The sequence below is a fragment of the Pundamilia nyererei genome, unplaced genomic scaffold (assembly GCF_000239375.1).
Source record: "Pundamilia nyererei isolate P.nyererei 1_Seehausen unplaced genomic scaffold, PunNye1.0 scaffold00046, whole genome shotgun sequence".
Taxonomy (NCBI): domain Eukaryota; kingdom Metazoa; phylum Chordata; class Actinopteri; order Cichliformes; family Cichlidae; genus Pundamilia; species Pundamilia nyererei.
The window spans coordinates 2,262,529-2,281,645 of NW_005187447.1; the positions used below are offsets into that span (position 1 = coordinate 2,262,529).

The window sequence follows — 19,117 nt, forward strand, 5'->3', positions numbered from 1 at the left end:
TGGTTTTATTACAAAGTGCTGCCTTATGGTGGATGATGTGGAGAGGCAGGAAGGAATTCATGTTTTCTTAGTAAAAAGAAAAAAACATTTTTTTTAATGCTAATTTATTTCAGACATAAATATTTAAAATCTTGAGCCTTGCTAATTATTTAAGGGGACTCTAAAAATATAGTAAATACCCTGTTAATACCCTTTTATTTATGTTGCATGTGTTGAGTTTTAAGAAATTTTAAGAATAAACAGTCTTAAAAATTTTTTTTTTGAAAAGACCATAAATCTCAATACTTAATCATATGTACTCATTTAAATAGCCAAACACTTTTAATATGGCTTCAAGTTAAACTCAAGGCTTGCAGGGAAAATACGGCCTGAAAATCACTTCACACTCACACATCTAGTTGCTCTGCAGAACCAAGTGCACACAGCAAACTAAACAGAGAGACACAATGACACCTCATATGCAAACTGACAAGCCAGCGAAAAACAAAATGTGGGATTTATTTTTATTTTTATTTTTTAAAGTTGATGCTGCAGGCAGATAATTTTACCCGAGCAACCTCCAGAGCTAGAAGATTAAGTTAAAGTGCCTAAAAATTTAGCTCTTTAATTGGTCAATTCCCACAGGTTCCAGTGTTAAAATGTTCAGCAGCATTAAAAACCATATTTATAGCCTGGTACAAAAATGTTTGGGGGTTTTTGCGGTGTGTGACTGCTTTGGGTGAGAGGTGTTGACAGGCAACTGGAGCTGGTCAGTGACTGCTAGGTGCTTAGAAGTTTAGGCTCCAGTTTTGATGAATAAAATTCTGGTATTTTTTCAGACCATCACCTGGCACCAGTTACCAGGTATCTGTTTCTGTTCACTGCACCCATACAAGTTTTTGCAGCTTGCTAACAAATCTATACGGCATTAGCTCATAACTTAGCGCTGCATCCTCTCTCCACATATGGTAACTTCTGGCTGCAAAAACCAAAATAGGAGCAGCCAAAACACTAACAATGAATCTTCAAAATGCAGAGTCCAGGACCGCTGGATGATGTCATGGTGGCTACATCTACCATTTCTACACATGTGACACACTGAATTAACTACAGCTTTACTGAGTGTAAAGAATGACATTTGTTTACCACGACATAATTTCTGCTTACAAATAACATTTGTGATGTCATTTTGACAGCAAGAAATACAGTCATAGACAGAGAACTAAGGCTTCATAAAGTTGCTGAACTGAAAAATGACAAAATTTATGTTACTTTTGATTGCAAAGGTATAGAACATGCATAAATAAGCTAACCTAACAAGATCATTGGAAAAGAAATAACACTAAAGTACATACAGCATTACCTGAGATAGCTGACGCGCTATCAGCCTCGCCTCATTTCCATATTAAGATGAGGTCAAAAAGTGCATTGGAGCAAATGAATTGTGACTGTGGCACTTTCAGTGGCTGTAAAATGTATATGGTTTCAACTTCTAACAGTCTAAACATGTTTTCACTCATCAAAATTGAATTTATATTGTGTTCCCCATTTATAAAAGCAATAGAAATGTTTATGAGAAGAGAAGAGAAGAGAAGAGAAGAGAAGAGAAGAGAAGAGAAGAGTAGAGTAGAGTAGAGTTGAGTTTCCACTCAGAGGAGGAATCTGAGTCAGCAGCTGTCAGCAATGTTGCAGCCATTGAGGAAGCCTTTCAAGATGAAAGCAGAAACATTACAGGCAAAGCAAGGGCAGAGAAATACCGGCCTTATACTTATACTTATAATGCACATTGTCAATGTTTATCAACACAATGACAGCCATTCACATGTGGTACAGTGCAATGTAAAACTACATCTGAAACAACGATATGTGTCATGCGCATGCAGAAACAGGAGCGCAACGGGCATCTATTGATAGGCCGAGTGCTGCAGGAGCAGGCAGCCTTTTTAAATCCACTCTGATGCTAATTCATGGGATTACAGGAGTCTGTGACAGGAGCTGGCAAAAGCTAGGCACTATAGGCTAATCCCAGATATCAATCTAATCCAGAGGATGGACAAACAGCCAGGGCATAATGAGACTAGCTTGGCTGGGCATGAGCGAGCAATGTCTGAAAGTAGTCTGATGCCGAGGGCTCAGTAGCTGGCATGGGCATGCAGCTGCAAGCAAGACAGGAAAAGCTGAGTTAGCTGAAATAATAATTACAAAAAATGCAAACTGATTAACAGGATTCGTGTTTATCCTCCCTTGAAGAAACAGTGTTTGTGTTAGGAGTGTTCTAAAAATGTAAAAGCACTTGGCGCATGTTCAACTTCAAAACAGATGATATGCCCTGATTGCAGCAGCTTTTAAAAACTGCCATTAAGATGCATTAAGAGTTACGCCCTCGTGTTGCCTACTACAATATCATCACCATAGCAGAAGCAATGCATATAAGCCCGTCCTAATAAGATAGATAACCATTTCCTGAAGAAAAGGGCCATCATTAGATTTTCATCCAGTCAACAATGATGTTCTTGGAAGTCAAAAACAGTCAAATCCAATTTAGTCTGGAGTTTGACGGGCTGCACTTCTTTTCTAAAGCCATCTAAGGGCAGAAATGCGCAGTGCTTGGTTAAATTATATGGGCACAATCTAGCGGGAAAGGATATTGAAATACATAGGAGTTAACAAGCAGAACAACAATACTGTATTGGTTCTATCTTCCTCTACTGTGAATGTTAAAGTGTTGCTGTCAGTGTCTGGTGAGTACAATGAAAGTCATATTTTTTTTTTAAAGATTTTTAGCCTTTAATGTTACAATCCAAAATGTTTCACGTTGATTACATTTTTGCAGTGTAATACCACCTCTTGTATGATTTGGTATCTCTTCAAGGGTAACTACTTTCAAAGAAACATGAATTCCTTGTCAAACTGTAATCGCCTAACATAGAAATTTTTTTTTTTACTTGTGTGAATATCAGTTTTATGCATTCCAAGTCTGGCTTTAAAATGAGTAATGCTATTAGAAAGACCTAATTACAACTGGTGGATTAGCAATAGGTGCATCTAAACAGGAAATATAAAAATTTAAAAAGCAAATTTCAACTAAATTTGTATAAATACACTCACTTTTAAAATACGAACCCCCTGATGTCTCTATTTTTGGGGGGAAATTACAAAAAGTACATTTAAAGATCTTAGAGGTAACAGGAAATACATCAGACTAATTTAGCTTGCTTTTTGTTCATGATGCAATCATAATCTAATGATCTGGGCTGTGGTAAAAACATTGTCCCTTTTTTGTTTGTCACTTTAATGACAAAACATCAGGACATGCACAACACCTTGGTTTGAGGGAACTGCTACAACTCTTGCCTAATGCTAATCTTATACACAAGACACTCTCTTGTGTATAAGATTAACAGTTTATGTTTATAACCCCTGTTAATGCAATTCTTGTAATCATCTTTAGGACCCTGCCATAGCGTTTATTTCTCCATGTTGATGAGATAACTGTCCTATTTCACATCTCTCACTTGGTGCTGCAGAGCACTTGTAGCTGTGTGCCAACTGCTGCGCTAAAGGGATTTCAGAAGAGGAATATAACCATGGCTACCTCTCCCACATGGCTGCTGGGCAGGAAAACAACTTTGATTTTTTTTACTGTACAACACTGACACGACAAGCCAAGCAATCTGTCACATCACAACACCAAGAAACTGATGATTTTAATTGCCACAGGCCTGCTGATCTATCTCTGAAACTAATGAACAAACTCTAGGCACGGAAAGAATGGAGAGCGGTCTGACAACGACTGTAAGACAAAGCCTGTCTTTTATATTCAGACAGTCACAGAAGTGCCTTGGGATCGCCCATATGACTTGCCAAACAACATCCTGCAGTCAGTAATCCACAATGAGGCTCCTTCAGTGGGGATGACTTCAGATTTCAGACAAGCTACTGAAATGATTGTTCATGCCAGGCGTTTGTGGTGGCAGCTAATGTGTATAGCAGCTGTGACCAGGCATTTAAAGCTGTCACCCAGCCCCGAAGACAAAAACACGGCGGAGCAGGCAAGTTACCTCCCAAGACAAGGCTTTGACTCACCAGCTGTCCTCGTCTTCGTTTAGACAGTCCATGTCTTCCAGATCTAAGATTTCCACTTCATCTAGAATTGAGGTTTCCCCTTCATCCGTGAAGCCCCTGCTAGTGTCTGAATAAAATGAGTTCATACTCGATAAAGAGGTGGCAGCAGATGCCCCCTCACCCTCATACGCCCTCCTGAAACTGATGCCGTCATAAGAAAGTCTGGGGTTTAAACAGCGGTTGTTCTCCAACAGCCCACCGTAGCCGCCCGTTCCAGCGAACCCCACCCCAGGGAAGCCGGCCAGACCGGCTGCCATCCCTGCTGACAGGGACGACGAGTCGTATCCGGCGCTCACGGGTCTGTGGATCCCTGACATCGGTCCGGACGAAGACAACATCGTAGACCTGCTCCGGAGCTGCTCGTTTTGTTGTTCGAGTTTCTTCACCAAGTCCTGGAGCTTCCGCACCTCCAAGTCCGCGTTGATATTAGAGTTGATATCCTCCATAGTGGCTCCTCTCAGCCCTACGAAAATATGCGGTGGTCAGGGGTATTTTTAGGCGTTTCTTTGCCGAGAGTCCCTTTGTTTTTGTTTACTTCACTGCTATATGGGTGTTCAAAGAAGACACTTTGGTGTTCAACCGACTTGAAAAGCTCAGCGTCGTCATCTTCTCCGGTTATTCGTGCTCACGGGTAGGGTTGAGGCCATTTTCATAATACTCGTCACCAACTGTGAAAGACCAACAGGCGGCGGAGAACACACGTCACCACGTTCCATATCGGGAGCGACCACGTAACCAACACCTATTTGCGCGTGCACATATAACTACACCGTTATAGATATGGATCGAAAATTTGGCTACAGAAACCACATTGTAACATATGAATGAACTCCTAAACGCAGGATTTTGAATGTTTATTTGTGATTTACTACATATTTACAACTAACCGCCTGGGTACAGTCTTATACATTTATAACTACTGGGATACAGAGTTCAAATATCTAATAATTCTGAAAAAAAAAATTAACTTGCTGATCAGATGTAGATCGCTTTGTAGGCCTGCTGCTTCTGTTACCCTCCAATTATGGAGTATCCTCAGATTTTTTTAAGGACATGCTGCACACTATGCCAAGATAAATTTACATTTTATGCTCGTTAAACAGTCTTTTTTTTTTTTTTTTTGCCTTTTTCACAGTATCAGTTAATAAATGGGAACAGATTAAATGCTTGGACATTGGCTGCTTTTTCATTCAAAGAAAAAGGCCTTCAGAACTTTTGCTCAATTTGTAAATTACTAAAAATCAAAAAATTACAAGGTCTTACAAGGGATTGTTAAAGACTTTTACATAGCAGTGTAAAATTAAATACTAGCCTTCATCTTCTGATAATCTGATGACAAAACTTTTAAAGTATTATTATTAAGGTATAATTGAGAACTTTATGTAAAAAAAGGATCCAAATATTTTTAAATAATGCTCGCTGTGGGACCCCATTAAAAAATACTAGTCAAGATAAAGCAAACATGAGAATGTAGCTTTATTTTTACATCTTCATTTATTTATTTATTTATTTTTTACAAATGCTGTGAAAAACTACAACAATAACAGCAAAATGTAAGTAACAAAAAAGAAAGCTGTAGATTAATTTATTGGAGATAGCTTCTCAGCTATCCAGGGCCTCTTCTGATTCCAGGTGCTCCTTAGATTTTTGAAAAACACCTTCTCCCTCTTCCTGCTCTCCAGCCCCACCTTCAGCCTCCAAATTCTCCTCCTCTCCTTGTCCCTGGCTGCTCATGGTAGCTTCCAGTCCTTCCTGATCAGCACTGGCATTTTGTGAGTCAGCTCCCTCCTCATCCTCATCTTCCACATCCATCTCAAAAACACGTATGTGCCTCAGATTGGTACTTAGCTGTCGGGAAAGAAAAAGTAAATGTTTGGCCACAGTCCACAATATTCATTCACTGGAATTCCCCCACTGCCGGAGAAACATGAGAAGACTGAAAATGGCTTAAACGACATTAGACTGATCACTGAAAAACACAGCAGTGCAGATGACTCATGATATCGTGAAACAAAATCCACATAAACTAAATATAATGTGAATTCTTACCACACAGGCCACTTTGCGGATTCCATTAACAGCTACAAACTGGGCTTTCATGTTTTCCAGTTCACGCCACTGATTACCCAACACCAGGCCTTGGGACGGGATGGAACTGCTCTGTTGGTCCAGCCTGTAAATATATGCCAAGGTTAGATGTGCACTTTAAAGTTAAAGTTTTAGCTTTACAACATGTCATAAACCAACTACATTTACATTTAAGTACTTCCAAAAGATTTAATAAAATAGTACTTAATAATCTGTGAATATGCGAGTAGTTTATAAGTGATATAATATATGTATACACTTTTGAGGTTCAGCACCTTAAAATTGGTGGTTTAATTAGATAAACACAACAAACATGGTTGTGACTACCAGCAATGCTATGTCATTGGTTATGGTTTGAGAGCAATGTGATTATCAAGGTTATCAAACTATGAGCACTGGACAATTTTCGGGGCGTGGGGAGAATTTTTGTTTATGAGTCATTCATAGATTCGTGGCGTTACAGGTACGGCAACTTCGACAAGTGTCCTGACAAGAAAACAGCAGGAGCTGATCAGTGTCTCACATGCCTCAGCTCTGCTTTGTTGGTCAAGAAACTGGACCGCTTCACTATGTGTGTACTTGTTGGTAATTTTTAGAGCATTTTCATGGGTTATCTTAATAATATCGTGGCTTGTTATGTGCTATAGACCAAGAAGTTTGTTCAGTGCTTCAGTTTTGGTGTGTGAAAATATGTAATCTAAAAATTGATTTAATAAAAGTAAAACAATGGAAGGCTGTCCAGGCAATGTTCAAAAAGGAATGTTGGTACTACTTTTGTAGAGCAAACAGTAACAAAATTACAAATCCACTTATTCCTTACTTCAAATAAAAGTAGGGTGTTTTATATTTGAGGTGGGCCGTTCAAGTTCTAATTTGGGATGCAAGAAAAAGGTAATCAACCTACAGACTGCACCTGGATGGGACTCGCTGGTGTTCCTAGAGTGTTTGCGTTGGTGATGTATGTGTCATGTACCTGTGTATCTGCATTTTTTTTTTAAATATCAGAAAAAGATTTATAATTATTAAATGAAGATAAATCAAAAAAATTCGTAAACACAAACCTCAGGTTTGGCTCCCAGTTGAATTCTGTCTCGCAGCTTAAGCTGGAAGAAATTGGAATTTGAGCAAGGACACGCATGGCGTTGAGTTCTTCAGATCCTTGTAAGACCACAGTTAGCATTTCATCGTCATAAAAACGAGCATCCAGGTAGCTGTAAAAATAATGAGACCTGACCAAAAAAAAAAAAAAAAAAACACACCTTAAAATCTTTTGGCCTTGCATAAACACCTTTCACATAAACACATTTCTTTGCGTTTATATCTGTTAATACAGTAAAGGAACAACATAAACGTGACTCACTGGTCTGCAGCATTTCCATCATCCCCACTGTCAAGGTGATGGGTGAGATTAATCGACATGACGCTGTTTGGGATAGGTCTGCAAAAGTATAAAACAAATGAGGTTAGAAATGAAAAGCAAATATCTAAAAAGTACTTACTGAATTACAGAAATGTACCTGTTTGGGTCAGTTCCTCTGCGTAACAGGTAGAGTTTGTGGGGTGAAATCTCTGGCATGCAAAACACAACATAATGCATTTTGGCCTTTTTGTCATTCCACCTATAGGTTGACAAATGAATAACATTAATTAAAACCCCATCTTGCTTTTACAGATTAAAAAAAACAAAAAAAAAACTGCATGATGTTTGTGTTTTACATACAAAGATGGAAGTTCAAAAAGCCGAGGAGTGTTTTCGGAGCTAAAAAACAGGTAAATACAAATTTAGTCTCAGTGTATGGCTTATATTTAAAATACAACAGATTTTACACATAAGATTATACCTCTCTGGCACGTTGTACAAGGGCAAAAAGATGGCTTGTTTTACCGACTTTCCAATTACTTCCTACACACAAAGAAACAAAACAATTAAGAGGAGAGAGGACACAACATTGCCAGCCAGCCTTATATTTTGAATGACTGCAGAAATCTACAGTGCACAAAACTTACTGCGGGTTTCTGTAGACAATCCTCAATCACATTCTCCATCATCCTCTTGACAAAGTGCAAAGACTTTTGGGGATATGAAGGAAACAGCAAAGGGCTCCCTAAATAAACCAATGAAACATTTAATCAGGTAACTAACAGGTATTTTGAGTACAATCAACATTTAAGTAGTTTCACGCAAAACAAAAAATTTAACCCAACTCCGAAACGCACAAAGGTGATAATTCACCTTTCAGGTGTGTGCTGTCCTGTAAAAACTTCAACCACTGGTTCCCCTTTGTGTTGGGTGGAGACACAAGGTCCTCATCTTCGTCCTTCAGGTACTGTAAATGTTATTAGGAAAGACAAACCACTATACGGTCAAGCAGGAGTTCCATTAAAAACAAACAAATAAACAAACAAAAAAAGACCAGCTAAAGATAAACAGTACAAAACCATTTACCTGTCCAACTCGTTCTACGTTGAAGTACTTCCCTTTACGACCGAAGAGTTCCTCATTCTGTTAAACCACATTAAATTAAAAAGTTTAAAAAGTCTTTAAACTTATTAGCATGTTTCTGAAATTATGCTGAGCTCACCTCACTAAAATGCTCAGACAAGAAGTCAGCAACAAAGGCAATGTCCTTCTGAGTCATCTAAGGAGTTAAACAACATGTTTAGATAAATAATGGATGTTAAAATAATCCCATGAACACTTAAATCAAAATAACATTATTTCTAACATTATTTTCCTTATGTCAATTTGTGCAATTCATTTGCTGGGATGTAGATTACCATACATTGAACAGGAGGAACGGTTTGTTAACTGCTTCTAGTAAACATTTAATAAATAAAAAAATAAAGCTCACCTTATTGAGTTCTGGTGGCACATGCTCCTCACACATTCTGAGCATTGCTGTGGGAAAGCAAAAAGTGTGTGAGCATATAAACAGTAATTTCAAATCTATAAATAAGACCATACATGCACAATAATTATTTTAAATGTTTCAAGATCAACAATTCTTTTTTTCTTTTTTCTTTTTTTTATTTCTTACCTACATACAGCCAACGGAAAAAGGCCTTAAAGTTTTTCATACTCTTGTCAATCACCCTAAATGGCAAAAAAAGTTATTATACTTGAAAACAGAAGCACTAATTCTAAAAAACATGTACATTACTCAATTACGGTCCTGAACTTACTGCAGAAGTTCATTTGCTTTCAGGGAAAAGGATCCAACTGCTGTGATAGCGCCTAAAATAAAATAAAATACACACATGTGACTACTGACATAAAAAACCTGTTTTAAATCATTGTGCATGTCCTGAAATGCACCTTCTATAGCTGCTGCATCCAAGCCGAGGGGCTCAAACTTTTGTTTCCACAGGGCCATTCCTTTCACCTCACTGAGGTGATATAACAGAGCCTCTGAGCCACTGCAGCCAGCAAAAGAGAGCGACAGATTTAAAATGACAACCAGTCAAAGGGTAGGGCAGCCATGATGAAAAGTAAAAGACAAAATACCTCTGCAGGTGGCTTATTACTAGCTTCTGGATGCTGGAATAGGAAGACTCAATGGACTGTCCAAGCTTCTTCAATCCCTGTAATAGAAATTAATTTTAAATAAAAAATCATTTTCAACTTCTCACAAACTCGTATACCTTAATGCTTCTTAAGCCGTTTTTAGACATTGGAGACAAAACATTGCTGGCTTCATCAATATGTTAAGGTGATGGTATTCTGCCAACTGGACAAAAAGCCCCTTTTTACATAATTTACCTGAAGCCTTGATTTGGATAATTTCACAGCACTGAGAGAATGGCACACAGTACTCATACCTATCCTATGAGTTGTGAGAGTACTGAAAGTGACATCTAACCATGTCAGAGTTTCAGTAGTAGGTTATTATAAAAATTACAGATGTCACAGCCTATACAGATACACACTTAATTTGCTTATTAGACATGAGCTACAGCATGGCAGCTTATTATAGTGCTTAGAGTGTGACTCAGACAGTGATATAACACAATGTTATTTGCTGTTACATCCCGTCTCCATGTTAGGAATGATTTGTTATTTATTTAAGCCATGGGAGTTGTGTCAGATAAGTAAAAGAATGCATGATTCTTTCACTTCTGAATAGACACTGCTGCTGTGTGACACTTCAGCTTTGTTATAAGCTCAGGAGAAAGACTTCTAGAAACAGCTGGATGCAAAAAACTAAAATAACACTAGAGTTTAATCTAAACTGTCTTTACCATAAATGTATGGCAAAGCTGAGTTTAGGTAGGTCTGTGTGTTAGGTTTATTTGTTTATTTATCTTTATTTAACCAGGAAGTAACATGGCACTGCTCATTGCAGGGGCCATGCACAATTGACATATTTAAAGTGCAACAGATGAACAAGATAGCATACAATACACAAATAACCCAGGCTTCTCATGAAAAACAATATGTTCCCCGGGATGCTTGCACTCACACGCTTATCATGGGCATGAATGTCATGGTAATTTAGGACTTTAATGATTTCTCTGAACTGTTCTTTTTCCAGGGTGGAGTAATTACACGGCATACATCTTTAACAACTTTAAAAAACAAGAATCAGCTTGCAATCCCTTAAGACACATGCTATGATACATTAAGATCTGATGGAAGCAAATATTACAATGATGGAAACAGATTGGTTAAATATGTGTAAAACAAGTGCCAGCACCTACAGATCTGCTCAGTGGAGACATTTTTTTTTTTTATGGAGGATGAGATTTATTTTTCACTCCAAAAAGAAAATTTGTGCAAGACCAGATGAGAAAATCTGGTAACCCAGTAACACAAACAATAAGGACAAGGCTGGATAATACCAGTCGTTGGGGAGTGGCTGGCCATTGTAAAAGGATATTTCTGAAATGGAAAGATTCAACTTTAGAGATTTAACTCTTCTTGTCAGAATTGGTTCAGTTCGTTTTAAATTGGTTGGGTTCCTGGCAGGTCCACAGATTTTCCACAGGTCAGAGCTTGTGGAAGGCCATTTCAGAAGAAGCCTGCTTTATCCATTTCAAAACCAGCTCTGATGTGTATTTGGGGTCACTGTCCTACTGGACCACCCAACTTTGCCCAAGTTTCAACCATCTAGCTGTTGATTTTAGGTGAAGCTGAAGAATTGGAAGGTAGTGTTCCTGTTAAACGGGAGTTTTTCCTTACCACTGTCGCCAAGTGCTTACTCATAGGGGGGTTTTCCCTGTATTGTATACAGAGAAATATTAAGCGCCTCAAGAAGACTGCTGCTGTGATTTAGCACTATATAAATAAAATTTTATTTTATTTATACTGTACTGCCAAAAGTATTAATTCATCTGCCTTGACATGCATATGGCCATACCTACAGGGCATAACATGATATCGGCCCATCCTTTGCAGCTATAACAGTTTCACCTGTTATAGCTGAGAAGAGGTTAATAAACCTCAAGTTAAAATACATTATAGAATATTCAGCATCACTTATTAAGAGTTAAGTGAATGTGCCTATGTGAGTCTGTATGTATTTTGACCCTGTGTGAAAACCTAAAATAAATTTTACACTCGATTTTTGTTTTTTTTAAGTCATTAAAGACGTATGCTTTCCAATCATTCCTCACTGGAAAAAGAACAGTGCAAAGAAATCATTAAAAGTCAAAAATTACCATGACATTCATCCCCATGTAAACTTCTGACCACAACTGAAAGTGTATTTAAGTTTGGCTCCTTCAAAGTTTTCCATGTCCAAAGTCCACAGAGGGAAATTTATGGCAAAAAGCAACTGTTTGAAGGAGTGTTGGAGCTGAGACGGAGCAAGGTACAGAGGTAAACTGAAAGTTTACCCAGTATCACTTATGTATGCCAGTATATGAACTGAAATGCAGAAATTTGTGTTGTTCAGACCATTTAATGTATATATAATGAGACACATTCACAGTTTTGTTACTAAAATGCTAAAAAAGTTACTAACTAATAGGAATAGAAACTAATATAGGAAAAGACACATTCATGTGCTGCCACATTAGCAGAAGAGTCCATGAAGAAAAGGGACTGTAGCCTCACCTTGACTGTCAGCTGGTTCATGAGAAGAGCCTGCAGTTCAGGGCTGCAAGTTAAAAAAGAGAGCAGTCTGGCATGATTTACCTCAAACTGCTGCAGAACAACACGCTGAGTTAGCAGCTCAAGATGTGTTGCTACCATCTACAGGACACTCTAGACATTGCAAATCCAAACAGCAGAAAAAAAACGTAATTCTGTCCCACCTGGACTGCCCCCACAGTAGAAGCTCCAGAAACTCATCTTGAACTTGAGTGCTTGTGTTCTTTTCCTGCACAAACTTAGTGAGTCGAAGATCCATCTGCATGAGGATGTCTTCCCACGCCTCACACATACAGGTAAGTGAGAGGTGCAGGTATTGCAGTAGGGTGGAGATGTGGGTGAACTTGCGTGCCATCCTGGTGACCTCAGGCAGGCAATCTGACAACAACCCTGTGTCCAGCTGGAAGAAGAAGACATAGGTTTAAGAGAAATTTAGGTAAAAGCAGAGAGGATGTCAGAAAATGGAAAAGCGAAGTCAAACAATCAGTCTCACCTGAACATAGCAGATCTCTGGGTTGTCGTCAGCAGATCTGACTTCTGTGATGACAGACAGAGACTTAAGATCACTGGACAGACTCAGGCTCCGGCACGTTCCCAAAACCTGCAGGGTGTTGTTACGGCAACAAAAGCAGCAAAAGTTTAATCAATATTATTTTTGTGCAATTTAGATAGTAATTTGTGGGATTTATTGTTTCACCATTTAAAGTGGACCATAGGGGATTCTTTCCCTCATTTTCTGTCACATAGCTACTGGTAATGGTAGATGCCCATACTAAATAAGGCCAAAGTTTTAAATAATAAGGTCAGCATGGTTTTAATAGTCCATTTCAGACGGTCTTCTTTTTATTTGTGGCTCTTTATGATGTCAAAGAGAGGCAATGTCTGAAATATGGTCACCCCAGACACAAAGCCCTGGTTCTGAGCTGTGAGCATAGTTCACACTGTCTGTTTATGAGTGTCCACTAATCAGTAGAAAGTTGGCTTAAAGGGAAGCGGTCCTAAAATAGTTTGCTTTTGACATGAAGTCTGACGTTAAATTGTTAATTCTGGTGGCTAATACCTGCCCAGTGAGGAAGACAGGGTTTACCTCTATCCATACCACTTTGGAGCTCTTGTGCTAATAATGTGGCAAAACCAATTTTCTGCATTGCATATAGGCTTAATAGTACATTTCTTTCTGTTTTGTTACATTTCTCACACAGCTGATGTTTACATTATATGAGCTGCTGGTGCTGCAATAACATACGCTTACATTTAGGGGGTGTAACCGTCCTTCAGATCTACAGTTTCTCTTCATACCCTGGATTTTCTTTGGCAAGGCAGAATATCAAAAGCAACTCACAGGCCTGCTCACTTTATCAGAACTGGATCATGAACAAAAAAATAAACTCCATCTGATGTACTTATAGCTTTTACCAGATTAGCATGCTTAGCACAGCTCTACATCTATATCATTTAGGGCTGTCACAATATCTGATTATTGCTGATATCATAACATTCTTATTAAAACTCAAAATAAAAAGACATTTTGAAAAGCGTCCTTTGGTCTTCCTTCACTTGGAAGCCACTTAATGAAAATGTCATCAGTGTAAAGTAGATTTACAAGCAAACAAGCAAAAAAAGCCTTACCCCTTCCAGCGTGGCAATCCTGTACATGCCATAGGCATAAAGCTCCACAAAGCTTGCATTTCCTCCTAGAACAAGTATGTTCAGCCTGCATGGAAACAACATAAGGTGGTGAAATCATTTACAAAGCACAGTGCATTTGAGATACAACTCTTTGTTCATGTACTGATTATTTACCGGACTTCCCCCAGGAGTTTAAGTATCTCATCAGATTTTTCCTCACTGTGAAAGAGATAGAAAAATAGACTCAGCTGCTACAAGGAATGATCAAATCACACATTGGATAACAGCTTCATTTTATTAAAATGTTTTCCCACCTGAAGATCTTTGAAGTTGTACTATAGCTGGAAAAAAAAAGTTTGGACAAATATTAATAATTCATCCAAGGAGCTGTTTTCTTATAATTGCATGTGCCATTAATATTGCAGTTACCTCTTGGGGAGAGTTGGTAGTTTGGGAAGAAAGAGTTTGGATTCATCCTCAGAGTTGTAAAAAGAGCTGAGGGCACTGAAACACATCAAAACAATCACTCTCATTATTCTGCACACCCTCCACACCATTGGCTTGGTTCCTGAGCCTCAATCGATGCATACCTGCTCTCCTCAATCACCTCCATCCAGTGCATGCAAGTTACAGGACTTTGCATAGGAAACACATGGAGGATCTCTGCTTTCTCAACATCACACAGGACTACCTGCTTAGTGTCTCCAAGACTGAATGCCAAAACTGAAGAGAGGATATATTACATCATGATTCCATCAAACACATGACTAAAAAAAGCAAAAGATGCGCACAGTCACTCCTTACTTTTGCCATCTGGTCTCCAGGCAATCGCTGTGATCTCCTTGCCAGTATACTCACTGGGTGGTAGGGTCCATACACGCTGGAAACCAGCCAAGCGGTGAAGCAGCAACTATGGAAAAACATAAGCCAAGTATTTAAAGTATTAAAAAGCACACACACACACACACACACAGAATACTGAGCTGTGGTTCAGAATAATTGTTTTAATATTACCTCTCCAGTTGTGTTGGCCAGAGCAATCAGATCCCTCTTTGGAGACCATGCCATACACAGTACAGGGTTAGGAAGTTGCTTCTCTCCTACTTGCCGGAAGGCAGGCATTTTGTTGGCTGAAAAAAATGTTAATAAAAATACTTGAAAAACACACTTTTTGTTAAGCGTTTCGTGAACGTTTTCTCTGTACAGTTTTGCTTTTATTTGTGTCAAAGCCAAAAAAATCAGCTGAGCTTTTGTTGAAGAATGACACTACTGTGCTTAAGTCAAACTCTTTATTGGACAGCAGAAACAAATAGTATGTTCATTACCTCCCTTGAAAAAATAAAAAATTTTCACTGTGATACTGATCAACAATATTATTACAATTCACAAATCAGACACTACTATCAATCAGTTATTTGCAAAAAGTACATTAACCTAATTAATTAACAGCTTCAATTTTCTTAGCTACTTAATTGTATTATTAGTGTTGTTGAAGGAAAAACTAAAGTCAGGTATCTTAGTTTATTTAAAAAATTAAATAAAACATATAGCCTGCAGATAACATACTCATTGTAACTGTCCAAAGAAAAAGTTTCTGCAGTGAACCAAAGTTTTTGTACAGGTATTTCGGGGAGAAGACAGTTAGGGGTCTTTGAGAAAAGGTAGCAGGGGAGATTAGCCTCTTCACACCACTAGCTTTTAACTTTTGGTGGCCCCCTTTTCTCCCTTGAAAACAAGATGAATCCACAAGTTTGATTTGGCAGATTTTGCACCAGATGTAACGCTCTCACTTACCAGGGAGCTTTAAAATAAGGTAAATGTGGTAACCACTACATAACACTCACGCCACTTTCAGTTGAATACTGAACTGGCCCTTGTACTGGGGTGTCATATCAAAGTACCTTGAGGCAACTGCTGTTGTGATTTGGCACTATATGATTAAAACTGAATTGAATTTAAAATTGAATGTCTTTATGATTCAAAAAAACTGAAACTAAATCTAAAAATACTTTGAACTTTTTAAAGGAAAAAAAAAAGTAAAGCAGAGTATTTTGAAAAACTGCAGTAATTTCTGACATAACTGCAATTTTTTACCCACTGCAACGGCATCCAGTGGGTCACTACTGTTCCTTGGGAGTTATACTTAACACCCAGGCCAAAGAGGGCAAGTGGAGCCAAACCATGCCCGTAAAATGATCTCATACGCCAAAAAAGATCCCCTTAAACACAGTGTCAAAAGATTCAGAACTTTTCTTTAAGTTGTCACAAATCTGTATCTGTGGACCTCTAATATGATTATGGAGATCGTATTAAACACCACTGTTATAGTGCAGTGATTAAGATAAACAGATTCACTGACTGATACTGACTGATTCTTTATAGTTTTCTGACAGGTTCCTGAACCTCATGAGGTTACTTCTTATGATCTCTGTTAAAAACAGCCAGGCATTAAAAAATAAAAATAAATAAAATATCTAAACCTAATCCACAACCTAAATCTAAACTAAACTGAAGCTTCACTTACCGTTTAAAGCTGACAGATGAGATCTTTCTGTTCCACTGATATTATGCTAGCGGTTTTGCTAGCAAGCTAATGCAGAAAGAAGGCCATGGATAATATTTTTTATGATTTAGGACATTACAAGCGGGGAAATATGATAACCATAATACGCCACAGTGAGTTCCAAATTGTCTTGCGCCGCCGAAATTTTAATTTTAATGCGGCTTCGCGATGTTTTTACAACTACGCGGACGCCGCCATTTTTTTCTTTTAACCAATCATTGCGGAGCGACGGCGGAAAACAAGGGACACATTTACTAAGAGAGAAACGCAATTTGATGAAACTTGAAATGACAACTGGAAAAGTGCAGATGGCACAAAGTTGTACTTCTCATTTATCTCCTCTGATGATTTAAAATGTTTGTACAAACTAATGAGCTGCAAATACGTGTTGTTTGTCCAAAAAGTCAAAAACAAAAACTTTCTTCTTATTTGTCATCAGTTTCTCTGAAACACAGTGAGCAAGTCAGGAACCTTGGCATAATTTTGGACAATGATCTCAGTTTTGACAATCACATCAATAAGGTTACCTTAACTAAAAATATAGTCTGAGAAATTGGTCCATGTGTTCACATCAGGTAGGTTAGATTATTGCAATGCAATTTTTTTTTTTTTTTTACCTCTCAGGTCATTAGATTTAGACTTTTTAACTGAATCAGATCTAAGTATGCTGAAGGCAGGTCCAGTTATTGTGGCTCTATTCTTTGGAACAAGCTACCTGCTGATTTGAGACCAATTACATTTGTATGCACATTCAAAAACACAGTAAAAACCTTTCTATTCACACAGTCCTACAATTTATAAGTTTTGTTTTTTGTCTTTTACTTTTTTTTTACATTTTGTTTTGTTCTACTTTGCTGTTTTCACTGCCTTATGGCACTTTAAACCTACATAGTTATATTTTTTCATTTTCTATTTTAAGCATGTCGACTTTTCATGTAATGAAATGTACTATATAAATACAATTGTCATTGTCATTGTTATATGCAACACATGGCTCTTTCTGTATTGTTATACACCAACTAAAAAAAGCAGAGACTTGTAAATTTTATGTCTGTATTGTTTAATGATTGAATTTAATGAGTCTAAAAACAACTGAAGACTGCAGCAAACAGTTTTTAGCACTTAAAAAAGCAGACAGATGTGCAAAGCCATTTTAAATTGACACGGAAGAGTTTGAGCCATTCTTAATCTTCAGGAATCCATTGCAAAGAAACTGTTTTGTGTTGTGCACATTCATTTATGCACGTTTTAACATGTCTGTTTTTGTGCAGCAGTAGAACCAGTAGAAACACTTCAGCTGTAATAAATAACTCAGGTGCTTTTGACCTCCTGGGTGTATACCTGGTTTACTTATGGGAAACATTTTCATTATTTTGTGTCAAAAGAACAACCTTTTAATTCTCTGTTGCATTAATCTTTTGGATTCATGTGTGTAGTAGTTCTGGTTTCCTTTCACATGTTTGAGTTTTGGCTCCTGATTTTTTTAATATCCTTTCTTTTATTCCTAGTGTCTCATGTACTTCCTTGTCTTTGTTTCCATCTGTTTTGTCGTATTCTTAGTTTTCTTCCCTACCTTTTTTCTGACATTTTCTGTTTTCTTTGATTGTCTGCCTTGACCTCATTCGTTTTACATGTGTTGAGTGAGTCCTGTATTGTCTTGTCAGTTTGTCTGTCCCTGTTTGGCCCTGTGTGCTTTCAAACTCCTTGTGTGTTCCTGGATTGCTGTTTTGTATTAGACAAGTACTTTTGTAAGTTGTTTTTAGCTGTTAGAAGCCCTTTAAGAATTAATCTTACCCCAGTGGCTTAATGTTATACAAAATTAGACATTACATAATTATACATAGATGTGTTGATATTTCTAAGCATTAGCAAATGATGTCTATGTCTGACCATTTACCTATAACCAAAACACTGTAAATATAATTTATGATGGAAGACCTTTTGCACACATGGTAGCCTATAAAGGATTCCTGGAAATGTTCCATGGCTATTCTTACATACAGTAGACCACAAACTGTAATGCATAGAAGTCATTGCTAAATAATGTGGTTATTTTTAAATGATACCTTACAAAGTTATTGCTAAGTGGGGTAGGATGACAAGCAAGTTGAATGTAAGATTACTCATTAGCTGGTGTGTCTGTGCGTGCAGACTAGATAGTTATTACAGAGGAAATTCCTTCCAGACTTATCGCCTACTCTTGACTGTAATCAGTGGATTGATGAAGAACCAGAATAGCTCTGAGAGCACAAAATGTGATAGTGGCCCATAAATAGATCAAGTGAGGCTGCATGGTCCTTCACTGTCTGCGTCTTTCTACCCCACTGTACTGGCCTTTCTGTTTTTGTCTCTCTAAAGGCACAGTTGACACATATATACCTTTTAGGGCTAGTTATGGATCTCCATATATCTATACTCTACACTCACATACACAGTAAGAGTGGGTTTGTGTATGAGATAAATAGAGCCTTGAGTTTTTGAGAAAAGCACTATACAAATGCCCGTGTTCATTTCCAAGTGTACTGGCTAATATCTGTGGAGCTGATTACTGTTAATAAAGTACTTTGAATGTACTGATAACATCCAAAGCAGGTGGTGAATGAACCAGGATATAAATAGTGTATTTCCTATACGTAATTGAA

The 19,117-nt window shown here is 37.8% G+C and overlaps 2 protein-coding genes across 4 annotated transcripts in view; both read right to left on the reverse strand.

Annotated features, from left to right (window-relative positions):
• The window catches only part of slain2 (SLAIN motif family, member 2), a 21,251-nt gene extending 16,436 nt beyond the window's left edge, over positions 1-4,815 (reverse strand). For 2 of the 3 annotated variants that reach the window (XM_005732327.1, XM_005732326.1), the window contains exon 1: positions 4,066-4,815. In XM_005732327.1, the coding sequence (XP_005732384.1) occupies positions 4,066-4,550 (485 nt within the window). In that variant the 5' untranslated portion in view covers positions 4,551-4,815. The remainder of the gene's footprint in view (positions 1-4,065) is intronic. The other variant, XM_005732328.1, reaches the window with a different exon arrangement.
• An 856-nt stretch (positions 4,816-5,671) lies between these two features.
• On the reverse strand, positions 5,672-16,697 carry anapc4 (anaphase promoting complex subunit 4). Its single transcript, XM_005732329.1, has 27 exons — positions 16,437-16,697; positions 14,927-15,042; positions 14,717-14,822; positions 14,503-14,635; positions 14,342-14,416; positions 14,227-14,253; positions 14,087-14,131; positions 13,913-13,997; positions 12,777-12,884; positions 12,448-12,683; positions 12,248-12,290; positions 9,698-9,774; positions 9,509-9,609; positions 9,376-9,427; positions 9,231-9,286; positions 9,045-9,091; positions 8,775-8,831; positions 8,639-8,695; positions 8,426-8,519; positions 8,200-8,297; positions 8,034-8,095; positions 7,913-7,951; positions 7,710-7,811; positions 7,553-7,630; positions 7,254-7,421; positions 6,154-6,277; positions 5,672-5,952 (listed from the first exon to the last, which is right to left on the reverse strand). Exons 2-27 carry the CDS (start codon positions 15,032-15,034, stop codon positions 5,707-5,709), a joined length of 2,424 nt encoding a protein of 807 aa, XP_005732386.1. The 5' UTR covers positions 15,035-15,042; positions 16,437-16,697; the 3' UTR covers positions 5,672-5,706.
• Between the last annotated feature and the right edge of the window lie 2,420 nt (positions 16,698-19,117).

Bases quoted from the DNA above. Each gene is read 5' to 3' on its own strand.
- anapc4 (XM_005732329.1), bottom strand. From the start codon at position 15,034: ATGCCTGCCTTCCGGCAAGTAGGAGAGAAGCAACTTCCTAACCCTGTA. The intron at 14,636-14,716 runs GTAAGGAGTGAC...TCCTCTCTTCAG, and splicing joins CTGGAGACCAGATGGCAAAA to TTTTGGCATTCAGTCTTGGA. The intron at 6,278-7,253 runs GTTTGTGTTTAC...ATATATTTACAG, and splicing joins AACTGGGAGCCAAACCTGAG to GCTGGACCAACAGAGCAGTT.